The sequence below is a fragment of the Rhinichthys klamathensis genome, unplaced genomic scaffold (genome assembly GCF_029890125.1).
Source record: "Rhinichthys klamathensis goyatoka isolate OS25496 unplaced genomic scaffold, OSU_Roscu_1.1 h1tg000040l_1, whole genome shotgun sequence".
NCBI lineage: Eukaryota > Metazoa > Chordata > Actinopteri > Cypriniformes > Leuciscidae > Rhinichthys > Rhinichthys klamathensis.
In genome coordinates this window covers 15,722,617-15,734,733 of record NW_026606587.1, presented here as the reverse complement: position 1 = coordinate 15,734,733, position 12,117 = coordinate 15,722,617, and the positions used below count along the sequence as shown (strand labels likewise).

At 37.2% G+C, this 12,117-nt stretch overlaps 1 protein-coding gene across 1 annotated transcript; it reads left to right on the top strand.

Moving 5' to 3' along the window:
* Positions 1 to 399: 399 nt before the first annotated feature.
* Positions 400 to 11,330, top strand: LOC130082154 (uncharacterized). The gene is made up of 11 exons (XM_056246941.1): positions 400 to 427; positions 1,812 to 1,880; positions 2,193 to 2,308; positions 5,246 to 5,392; positions 5,497 to 5,636; positions 5,724 to 5,808; positions 6,028 to 6,175; positions 7,725 to 7,918; positions 8,098 to 8,248; positions 8,345 to 8,472; positions 11,023 to 11,330. Exons 2-11 carry the CDS (start codon positions 1,814 to 1,816, stop codon positions 11,323 to 11,325), a joined length of 1,479 nt encoding a protein of 492 aa, XP_056102916.1. The 5' UTR covers positions 400 to 427; positions 1,812 to 1,813; the 3' UTR covers positions 11,326 to 11,330.
* The last annotated feature ends 787 nt before the right edge of the window (positions 11,331 to 12,117 follow it).

Here is a 12,117-nt window from a genome sequence, read left to right as displayed (position 1 = left end):
CGATTTCCTTACACCCGCCTTCTATATATTTTACATAGGCAAACATATTTGTTAGTGTTTTTTATATTTATAGCTGAGTTATAGTATAATTATATTGTCAAAGTTGGAAACGTTATTCTAAATCTTGTTACAGTTTTTTACAATCACTTTGTTACTATTTTCAGAACCTTGATGTCATTTTTCACAACTCTATAGAGTTCTAAAAAATGCTGGGTTATTTTTAAACCCAAATGCTGGGTTGAGCATTTTTGCTATGTTGCTGGGTTATTTTCTTCGTAATCAGCTGACAATGACCCAGCATTTGGGTTTGTTTCGGAATCTTTGACCCAGCGCTTACCTCCTCGCGCGCTTTTGTCCTCAACTTTTCAAATCACAACGTCAACACTCAACAGGAGGACGAGAGGTTCAAGCAGGAGCGAGTGTAAAGGTGAGTAACACTGTTTTTTAAAAACTATCCTAACGTTAAGTAGTCAACTAAGTCAGAAAGTTAATAATAAGTTGTTGAAATTAACTATGAATTATTGACGACGGACCCTTACAACATTATTTAACACGAATGCTCTATTTTTTGCGTCTGTCGAACTAGCGACCGTTAGGCTAACTTAACTTACTGGCTAACGGTACACATAACATTCATTATTTTTACACGGTCTGTCATCAGTTATTCCACTTATAACAGTCACAATGTCTAAATACAGTTGTTGGTGTTTTATCTCCAGAAATTTTGCGGGTTTCTTGTACTTGAAACTGACTCGGCGGTGTTGGATGCAGTATAACGTCACTGGCTAGTGGCTGCATATGCTAAAGAAGCTGTAAGTCTACCTATTATTCATCTGTTTTTGTTAGTCATTTTCGTAAGGTAGCTTTACATAAAATATTTTATTATGTTGCAGTATGTTCACTGTGTTTGGGTGCGTGCGCCTTAGTTCAATTTGGCTATAAAGCAGCTCTGCAGAGCCAGAAAGTGATGTCATCGTCCAGCTCAGTACAATTCTCATCAAAAACTGTCATTATTCAGCTGAAGTCAGTTCAGTGTTGCTTCAGTTACGTTAAAAAAACTGTGTAAAGATAATAAATTATGAAGTAGTTACTGTAGTTCAATTTGGTCTTAAAGCAGCTCTGAAAAAGTAATTCAGTTCAGTTCTCATCTGATATTGTCAGTGCAATCAAATCAATAATAATATTGTTGAATATATTAAGTGCCCCCAACTAAGCAAGCCAGAGGCAACAGTGGCAAGGAACCCAAACTCCATCAGGTGACAGGAAAAAAAAAACCTTAGGAGAAACCAGGCTTATGTAATAAACAATACAATTTATTATTTTGGTTTGTCATGCAATTTGGTACACAATCATTAAAATAATTATGATGATCATATAATAAACATTAATAAATTAACATGTATATATTATTTTTACTATCTTGAAACTGCAATCAAATAAGTCAATGGGCGCAATGCTCTCAGGCGATCGTTATACGAATAGACTAATACATTGGAATTAATAAAAAATATTCTATGAAATATCTGCAGGTGATTTTATAAAATATTTTTGAATTATCCACAAAATTAACATTTCTTCTGTTTAATTCTTCTGTTAATTAAGCTGTTAAAAATCATTTTGTCTATTTATTTATTTTATTTTTTAATTAAGTAATGATTCATTAAAAAGATTTATATAAAAAAAAGCCAGCTCAAAAAAAACGGGAGCCAGCACAAAAATAAAATTTAAAATCAGGTATAAGACTTGTTAGCACTGTCAGCTAACTTTGTAAAGATATTACTAATCAGATGTTTCCTTCTGTTCTTTTACAGCAATGGACAGTTTTGTTCAACAAAAACTCATCAACTGGAATCTTGAGTGCCTTATTGAAAAATTTGCAGGTAAATATGTGATGAACAATTTTGAATTTCAAATTCCCTTTCTTTGTAGGTAATCTTTTTTCACAGTTGCATCCAGTGCCAGCCCTACCACTTAACCAAGTTTGCTACACCATTCACAATAAGATAAAAAACATGAATGGGCAATTTACTTGTCCAAAGTACAAGCACATGACAAGGCTTAGTGTCAAACCCTGTAGGGTGAATTTAAATCACTTATATTGTAGAGCTGGCATAGGATACCACTTCTGTGCCTAGTCAATGTCAGTGTAATTTCATAGATAGCCTTGTTTGTTTGTGTTATCTTCCTTTTAGATGAGCAGATAGATGATGACAGTTTCCTGTTGCTGGATGAGAACACAATTGCAACACTCATCCCCAAAATTGGCGTGCGGTTAAAATTTTTAAAACATTTCAAAGAACTGAAATTTGTAAGTCTATAATGCATTATAGGTGTTTTCGATGCCAAGCTATCATAGCTGACTTGAAACAGTTTTTTACCCACTTAAGAGCAGTCCACAGTATTAACAGTGCTTCCACACATTTTGAATGCAATCAGCATGGTTGTCGGAGGACTTTTTTTTATATGAGGTCGTACAGAAGGCACTTATTTCAACACAATAATGCCCACAATGAGACTAACAATGCATCTAGATGTAATGCTGACCAAGCACCCATTTCAACATTTGAGGCACTGGATGCTCAAGAGCATTCATGCATGGAAGAGTCTGACATTGGTGGGGTCAGTGACATGGATGATTTGGAGGAAGAGGATATGACAGATAGGGTAGCTCTTTTCCTGGCAAAACTCAAATCAAAGTCTTCACAGACTTTTTCTGCAGTAAATTTTACAGTGCAAGAAACCTCAAGTCTGTTGTCAGATATAGTCTCCAAGCTTCAGGATAGAACTATGTCTTTCCTTAAGGCTCTTGGGCAGGACAAAAGCATAGAGGCACAGGAATTGAACCATCAATTCCAGGCAGCATCTGAGCCTTTCAAAGGTCTAGAGACTGAATATAGGCAAATGAAATATTTTATGCAGTCTGGAAACTTTATTCAGCCAATAGAGGAGACTTTCCCTGGGATTTCCTATGTTCAGCACATAGATTCCAGCAGTGGTACAGTAAAACAAATTTCAAAGAGTGACACGTTTCAGCGCATTCCACTTAGACCACTCCTGAAAAAGATACTTGAACTACCAGGCATCATGTCCAAGGTTGTTGCATGGCAGAAGAGCACTAATGGTCTCCTGCAAGACTTTTGTGATGGTGAGCTCTGCCAAAACCATGCCCTGTTCTCTCAGGAGGTCTCTATTCCTCTCCTTATTTATATTGATGATGTAGAGACTGTGAATCCACTTGGCTCAAAGACATCTGTCCACAAAGTAGGGTTTATGTATTTTGCCATCAAATGTTTACCGAAAGAGCTGCTTTCCAGCTTATCCTCCCTTTTTCTGCTGGCAGTCTACAAAACTGATGACGCCAAAACCTATGGCATTAATGCGATGAAATGAAATTGATCATAAACTCACTGATTGAGGAAGGACACTTCAAATTAGATACATTAAATTGCAGGATCACCAGCTTTGATTACGGCTTCAGTGATGCCCACAACAAGCCTTCTCTGATTACAAAGAATTACCTGCGTAAAGAAGATGGGACCATGAAACAGACAGCAGCACAGATGTGGTGCTTTTTGAGACTGCTGCCTCTAATGATGGGAGATCTAGTTCCAGAGTCAAATAGGTTCTGGCAGCTACTGCTTCTCCTCCTTTCCTGCTTGGAATTGATTTTTTCAGTATCTCTCACTGTTGAAAGTACGATCTACTTGAAGTGGCTCATAGAGGAACATCATACTATGTTCCTTGAGTTGTACCCACAGCAACATCTAAAACCTAAACACCACTTTTATGTTGCATTATCCAAGAGCCATAAGACAGCTTGGGCCATTGATGCAGTATTGGACTATGCGGTTTGAAGCAAAGCATAACTTCTTTAAACGCATAAGCCATGTCACATGCAACTTCAAGAATATCTGTAAAACTATGGCCATTAGACATCAAGTAATGCTGTGTTACAATTTCTTTTCTGGAAATGTCTTTGATCACCCCATTGAAGTGGGCCCAGGTCACAGCACTATTCTTGCAGACCTTGAGAGATGTCATGATATCCAAGGAGGCTTGGAAAATGTTCCAGCCCACACAGAAATGTATGTACCAGCCTGGGTGAAATTTAAAGGAACCACATATAGGCCAGGTATGACACTTTTTGTGTCTTACTGTTCAAGTGGTGACCCCCAGTTTGGACATATAAGACACTGTTTGGCTTTTGACTCCAAACTGAAATTTGTGATTCAAAAGTTTGAAACTGTTGGATTTGAAAGGCATTTGTTTGCCTATGCTGTGCAATACACTCATGTATTCACGTGTATTGATGTCACTGACCTCACTGATCATCATCCCCTCCATGCTGTTCAGTCATTCAGAAAAAAGGACGATTGTTTCTATGTATCTCTCCGATACAGGGTGTTTTAATTATCTGAAAACAATGGAATTCATTTTTTGTTTGAAACAGTCAAATCAAAATGAACTTTTTTAGTATTCAGTGTTACTTAGTTAGGGGAGAGATCAGGCAAGCTTCATCATTATCTGGCTCCAAGCATGCATACAGTTCTTAGAAACAGGAGCCTTCTTCACAAACCAGATATGGAGACAGTGGTCAGGACCTGTACAGCTTTGGCATAGAATGTTTGCACAATTCAGGCTTGGCAGTTGAGTGAGTGGAAAAAATGCAAAGTGAAATATGTTTTAATTCAGTTTTAATGTACTCTTGTGCTATAGTACAATGTAGTGTTTTTTTTAATAGGGCTGCACGATATTGAAAAAAAAAAAGGACAATGCAATATTTTGGTTTTCTGCTATATATTTTGCGATATGAAAACAATTTCACCAGATGATCTGAATAGCTCTATTTGTAAAGAATTAATCATTCTAGGATAATTGGGGTAATTTTGAAGGGGAGTTCATCTGCATAGAAAATAATAAACAAATTACAAGCAGAGGTAAATACAATAGAAAGTTCAGTGTTGATTCATTTATCAAAAGTTATTAATTCAGTTCATTAATCTATATAGCCATTCTGGAGAAAACTGTGATGTCATCGTCCAGCTCAGTTTAGTTCTCATATAATGGTGTCCATGACAGATCAAAAGTATTGTTGAATATTAAGTTCCTATACTTGACATAACGATTCTAAAACAATATACTGTATCGTGCAGCCCTAGTTTTTAATGTACAGTATGTAGAAAACTGTTTGAAAACCATATATTTGCTTAAACAGTTTTTTTTTTTTTTTTTATTCATTTTGTAGAATAGTATCCCACCACACTCTAGCATTGCTCCTGAAAATACGCAGCCAAGCACTTCTCCTGAAAATACAGTCTCAACATTTGGATGCACTTCACCTGAAAATACACAGCCAACATTTGTTCTTCAGCTTGTTCCAGATGATACGCATGTATGTTTCTAAAACTAATTTGAATTAGATATGACAGTCGTCTTGTAAAATAACATGAAATATACTATTTGCAATCAAAAAGTCAACTCTGCTATGTACCCCAGGATATCCGTGCAGTACTGATGAAAGCCCCACATGGACCCTCTATTGTGGAGAGCCTAGAGAGTAATACAATTACCACCCAGCAAAGGCGTGCAATGGTGCGAATTATTGTTGCTCATCTTATTGAGAAATATGGCGAAACGTGAGTAGTGGCTTTTCTTTTTTAACTGTATGAAACTTTCAAATTGAAAATAACAAGCTTTCCTTTCATATTTGACAATCAATGCAGACCATCAACAGAGACCAAAAAAGCAATGGCCATCTCTTTAGTAGAGACATTTTCCTGTCTGCGTGACCCTGAAGGCAATGGCTATGTGAGTATATGCATCTTACTTTATTCGCAGTCACTAAACTTTCCTGTCCGGCCGAGTTATTCTGGTCTTCAACCAATCATGTCTATACCCATATGATTGTGTATGTTTTGCAGTGTGTGTCTACTATTGGAATTATTTGTGCTCACTCATGAAGCAGTCTTGTGTTTGAGATAATCAAATTTAAAATTTAATACATAACTCAATAACATCATCTTTCAGGAGGCATGGTTCAGCCCGGGGCAAAGGCACAGACCTTCCACAGGATTTCTTGAGGAGCGCCTTCGCAATATTAGGAAAAGAATGCGCCGATTAAGAACACCATCTTCTGTGGCTTTTATCTGTGAGAAGAGGTCGACTGTTATTCCAGGTAATAAAATTTCTTATGTCGTAATCTTCACACAAAGCACTAAAGTTTTTCTTTTTCGCTACAAATCAGCATACAGTTGACTTTAATTGCAAAGTTTAATCATCATTGAGGCCATCCTTAAAAATATTCTTGTTTGCCGTAACCCGACCGACCCTGTCAATTTAGGACCGACCCAATTATTTTTATTTTTTTTCCCTTTTAGTCCGACCGACTTGCCGGTTGTAACTTGCGTTAAGACCGACTGATTTTTTTTTTACTCTTCAAACAACTAATACAAATTATAATATAATATTAATTATATTTTAGTTAGTATTGTGAAAGTTGCTTATGCCTACATACAAACGTAGGCTACATTCTTTCGTTTAAATAAAAACCCGTGCGGCGTCATCGTCATCTATGATTGTTTACGCCATTGGTTTACGCATGTCACACTATGGCTTGTACATTCGCTTCGTTTCATTCACTGTTCGCGCTTGGTACCGAAACCCGGTATTAAACGGGCCCCGGGGCTGAATTTCAGCCATTTCTATATATGATAGTATTAAACCATTTGTCTGTGATGCAATTTTGCTATTCGCAGTCCAGAAGAGAGAGAGAGCGATCTCACGCGTAGCCACAGCGCGCACAACACACAGCCCTGCTTAATGAGTAGCCTAACAATGAGGACAGAACTAAACATTCAAACGTGGTTAAACTTTAGATCTGGGATATTATTCTAATTTTATTTTAGATTTCGGCTTTGAAAGATTAGAAAAAAAGATATTTGAGATGAAACCATTACAACTCATTCTGTCTAGCAACTTCCTTCCCTTCACAGCGATGCGCTGTCATTTCTTCCTAAAACCCAAACGTACTGTCAGAATCAGCACGATCGTGATTGTTGTAAAATGCAGACTCTACTGATGCTAAATTGCGGACGCGTTTAATCATTAAAAGAGTTATTAAACGCACAAAAATCTGCCAAGAGACGCTGTTCACAAGGCGACGCGCGCTCCGAAATTAACTGCAACGAGACAAGAAAAGTATACTTAACTTTGGGCTTCATGTGCGCATCTAAACTATCAAATATACATAAAATATAAAAATGACCAGCTCTGAGATTCACTGAAACACAGTTTGTCTTACATGGACGTAAACAGTTGGGAGAAAATGATGGTGCATCAGTCACTTATTAGATCTGCACTCGTCTTAAAGGGGCAGCGTCTAATAAACGATTGAGCCATTAATGCGAATCAAGAGCAAGAAGACTGGAACTCACTCACTGTTTAAGAACAACTGCTCTAACTTGTTAACATGGTTGGAAAAAAAATATAGAAAATCAAATGCTGACATTATACACTAATGACAAGGGATTTGGGTCTGGGATTTGGTTTATTTCATCCAATTAAAATGTAGCAAACCTTTCTCCATGGTCAGAGGGCAGCCTCACTATAAAACTGGCCCTGAAATGCCCTAGATTAGAATATGCTGTTTATATACTTTATCAAGAATTACATGTGCTGATGTTAGTTTACCAGTATGACTTTATATTTTATCTACCTTTCAACAGCTTCAATTTTGTCTCCTGAGAGGGCAGTTCAACTGAAAGAATGGCTAAAAAACAATACCAGACCACAGGACCAAGTGGAGCAGTATATGAAAGAAACTGCTCTTTTTAGGGCTCATTGGATTCGTGAGAATGGCTCCAAGCCAATATCTGAAGTTTTATCAGAGTTCCCTCGTCTCATGGACACCCCAGGCATGGTAAATATAATGTAAACTCAATATCTTCTTAACTCTCTTCCTCTCCCATTGGTTTGAAGGATATTATTTTTATTTATAATTAATTAACATTAATTATGATAAAATGCTAGCCTCACATGCAGCAATTAAAAAAAAAAAAAGACAAAAATATAAATGACTTTTTTTCCTCCCAAAAACAGATATCTCAGGACTTCAGTATACTTCACCCTGATGCTGCAGACAAAATGTGCTTATCATGGTTGCCTGTCTTTGCTGACAAGATCCTGGCCTTTGCTAAAAGAGATGGACGACAGATGGATGTCCTCAATAATTTAGACAACATGTCTGCAGGTTAGGAGAAATATTAAATTAAAAACAGAAGAAATTATTGCATTTAAAGGGGTCATGAATTGCCCTTTTTCTAATTTGCCATTTATTTCTACTTAGATTCCAAAGGCATACTAGCACTTAAAATCTTGCCTGTCATTCTTCCCCCGCCTGTGTACAAGATTGGCCACAAAACCTTTCGGCCAACTATTCAAGAAGCAAGAAACTCATTCATTGATGTACAACCTGTAAGTAAAACAACAGGGGACAACAGAGCAGGCTCATTTCTTTACACTTGTTTGTAGGGCTGCACGATAAATCGTTTTAATCATAATCGCTATTATTGCTGCTTGGATCTGACACGCATTTCATTTTCTCACAACTCTTTAAGTTAATTTAAGACTAGGGCTGGGCGATATGACCAAAATCTCATATCACGATAGAAGTCATCTCATATCCCGATAACGATATATATCACGATATACTGTAAAACTTCAAATAATAGCCCGGGCTTTTATTTTCCCAAATCGCCGATCTGCACCGGCTTGTATTTGAGGCAGGCGTCTATGAGACAGGCCTTTCATTTAGTGTAGGCCTAGAGATAACGAAGATTACGTTTTATTTATAAATGTGTTTAACAAATCCGTTAATCTAAGAATTAGCCTAGCCTACTTTATTATGTCTAAAGGGGGTCGCTCACCGGACGAGAAGCGCGCGCGCCGTGTCTATGGCAACTCGAGGTATCGCACACCGGACGCGTGCTGTCAGTTTATGGCCAGCAAATTGTTATGTTTAAGGACATTATGGAATTAAGATCATGTCTGTACTATGTTATGATAGTACTGTACAATTAAATACAATCGTTGCTTAGTCTGCAGTCTGAACACTTTACCTCAGAGCGTCCGTTAACTGAATGAATTGGGAATATCACCTGAAAATCCGATAACAGCATCAATTTAAATTCAACCAGCTGATTTCTGTAAATGAATGTACAACTAAATGTATGTTGCAGCCAGGGCCTGAAGTTAACTTTTTTGACCACCAGCCACTGTGGCAGGTGGATATCAAAATTCACCTGCCACAGAGACTTTTTACCAGCCTTTTTTTTTTTTTTTTTGCCTCATTTTCATAGGTGAAAAACGGGAATTTCACAATATTGTTCTTTAACTTGTACACATTTAAGTGCTGTCAAGTTATTAACGAAATCAATATAAGTAATAATAACTCTTAGAATATACATTTAAAAAAAATCTTTTTATTCATTGATTTTGACACACACACGCACAACAGATCTATAGACCTACCGCAGCTCGTATGTAACGTTAAACAAATCACCCGCGGCTGTGTTGATGGCTGATTTAGTCACGTAGACAGCTAGGTCCTGACAGCTTTTAGTTACAGCGTTCAGGAACCGTTAAGCAGAACTAAATTAATATTATTACTGGTAAAGTTACCGGGTACCGGACATTTTCTCACCGGTTCCCAACTCCCAACATGTACTACAGTTGCACATGCACACATCTGTGCAACTGTCATTGTTCTGGAGCCTACGTCAGCGTTACATTATCTCATCCCATCTCACCAACAGTTCAATACTGGCACATCCAAACGTAGTCAGAAAAGGGCCTCATCTTCTTTCTGATCGTATGAACGTTACGAAACAACAGTCGCTGTCATAAATCAGCCGCTCACGAACCTTGCCGTTGTCGCCAATTGACCACTTTGTATTAAAATGTCTTCTTTTACTTTTCTTTGACTCATCCTCATCTTTTTGTTGGTTGCTTGTTTCAGCTGGCCTTTTTACCCCAGTAATGTGCCGCCACATTATAGCTAAGGTCCAACGCAATGAAAATGAAAACGAAAACGTAAAAAAAAACCCTAATGAATCACTCAATTCTCATTGGCTACCCGCCAATGTGGCAGGTAGATTGACAGTGTTACCCGCCAATAGCAAAATTCACCCGCATTTGGCAGGTGGTCGGGTGTTAATTTCAGGCCCTGGTTGCAGCACAGGGTGAAGTCAGTATATACATAACGATAATTGTACATTTAATATAACCTTAGCTTTTAGATTATTGGCAGAATTAAAAAAAATGAAACGATGTGACAGCCATGGGCTGAACAATACATTACTGGTAATATCCATCGAGCCTTATGAACTTGTTGCCCGAAACACATCAACAAGAAAGAATGAAGGCTATACCCTGTAAAACGATCTCATTCTCTCTCCGGCCTCCGCTAACTCTGCTTGCGCGAACAACTCCGTCCAGATGCGCGCAATCTGCACCACAGAACTGGTTTAAACAGACGATCTGACGGGTTTTAGAAGATTAAATACAAACCGAAACTAAAAAACAGACCAGGCCTCTATTTGAGACTGGCGTTTATTTATCCAAACCACCCTAAAATGGTCAATACAACAAATAGAAAGTTAACCAAACCATCGTTTAGGAACGAGCTCCTCGGTTTGTTCTGGCTGGTTCTTCTCCTGCTCGGAAACACCCGGTTCTGTCACCCCTTCATTCATGCTGTTATTCACGTTTCTGCCTGCATCCCCATGGTGGCGTGAAAGATTGCAGTCATCCAAATTTTTGCCGTAAACAATGTGACACCACGATATAAACGATATGGCATAATATGAAACGATAGGCTTTTTATATCGTCCAACCGATATATATCGTCATATCGCACAGCCCTATTTAAGACGTTATTTAACTGATTTAAGACTGCTCTTATGAAAACCTAAGACACACTTTTAAATAATTATCTATGTCTGATATTGTCATTCCCTCATTTAGTCTGGAACCAACATGGTTCTTTACCTGGAAAGGCAGAGAGAAGCGAAACCCTTCCCCTTTGTCTTGGAGCTTGGACTGGCTGGACAGTTTTTTTTGGTGGTGAATGGGCAAGCTCTGGAACAGGTGACTCTCCTCAAGGCTGTGGATGTTTGTTTCAAGTCATTTTATTGCTTTGACCTTCACTATCCAAAACAATGTGCCCCTGTTTGGGAATTTTTGCAGCAGGTAGTGTATGGAATGCCTGGGACAGAAAATTCAAGCATACGGTTTTTGCGGGCCTCCATTTTTGCTGCAGAGGATTAAATGATAGCCATTAATTGAATTGAGCAATATATGTAAATTTTTCTTTCTTTTTTGTTTAAAATTTTTGTGAAGAGATCCTTTAGCTATTTTTAATCTTTAACTTAGTGTGAAAACACTGCCTGGAAAATTCAAGTATACCGTTTTCACGTGTCTCCCATTTTTGCTGCACAGGACTAATTGATTGCTTATTTAAGTGAATTGTAATGTATGTAAATATGTTTTATTTTATTGTAAATTTTTGTGTAAAGAGAATCTTTAGCTATTTTATACAGTTTATAACAGAGTTTTTATGTGCCTCCCATATTTGCTGCACAGGACTAATTGATTGCTTATTTAAATTAATTGCAATGTATGTAAATGTTTTATTTAAAAAATTTTGTGTGAAGAGAATCTTTAGCTATTTTATACAGTTTATACGCAGAGTTTTCACGTGTCTCCCATTTTTGCTGCACAAGACTAATTGATTGCTTATTTAAATTAATTGCAATGTATGTAAATATGTTTTATTTTATTGTAATTTTTTGTGTGAAGAGAATCTTTAGCTATTTTATACAGTTTATACGCAGAGTTTTTATGTGCCTCCCATTTTTGCTGCACAAGACTAATTGATTGCTTATTTAAATTAATTGCAATGTACTTATGGGTTTTTTTAATGTATTTTTTTGTGAAGAGAATCTTTAGCTATAGGCTATTTTACAGTTTATAGAGTTTTTGTGTTTTTATTTTGCTACACAGGACTAAATGATTGCAATGAATATACATTGTTTGTTTTGAATTTTGAGAATCTTACCA

Coding starts and splice junctions, on each gene's coding strand:
- LOC130082154 (XM_056246941.1), top strand. CDS start 1,814: ATGGACAGTTTTGTTCAACAAAAACTCATCAACTGGAATCTTGAGTGC. Junction 2,309..5,245: donor ATTTCAAAGAACTGAAATTT/GTAAGTCTATAA, acceptor TTCATTTTGTAG/AATAGTATCCCACCACACTC. Junction 6,176..7,724: donor GAGGTCGACTGTTATTCCAG/GTAATAAAATTT, acceptor ACCTTTCAACAG/CTTCAATTTTGTCTCCTGAG.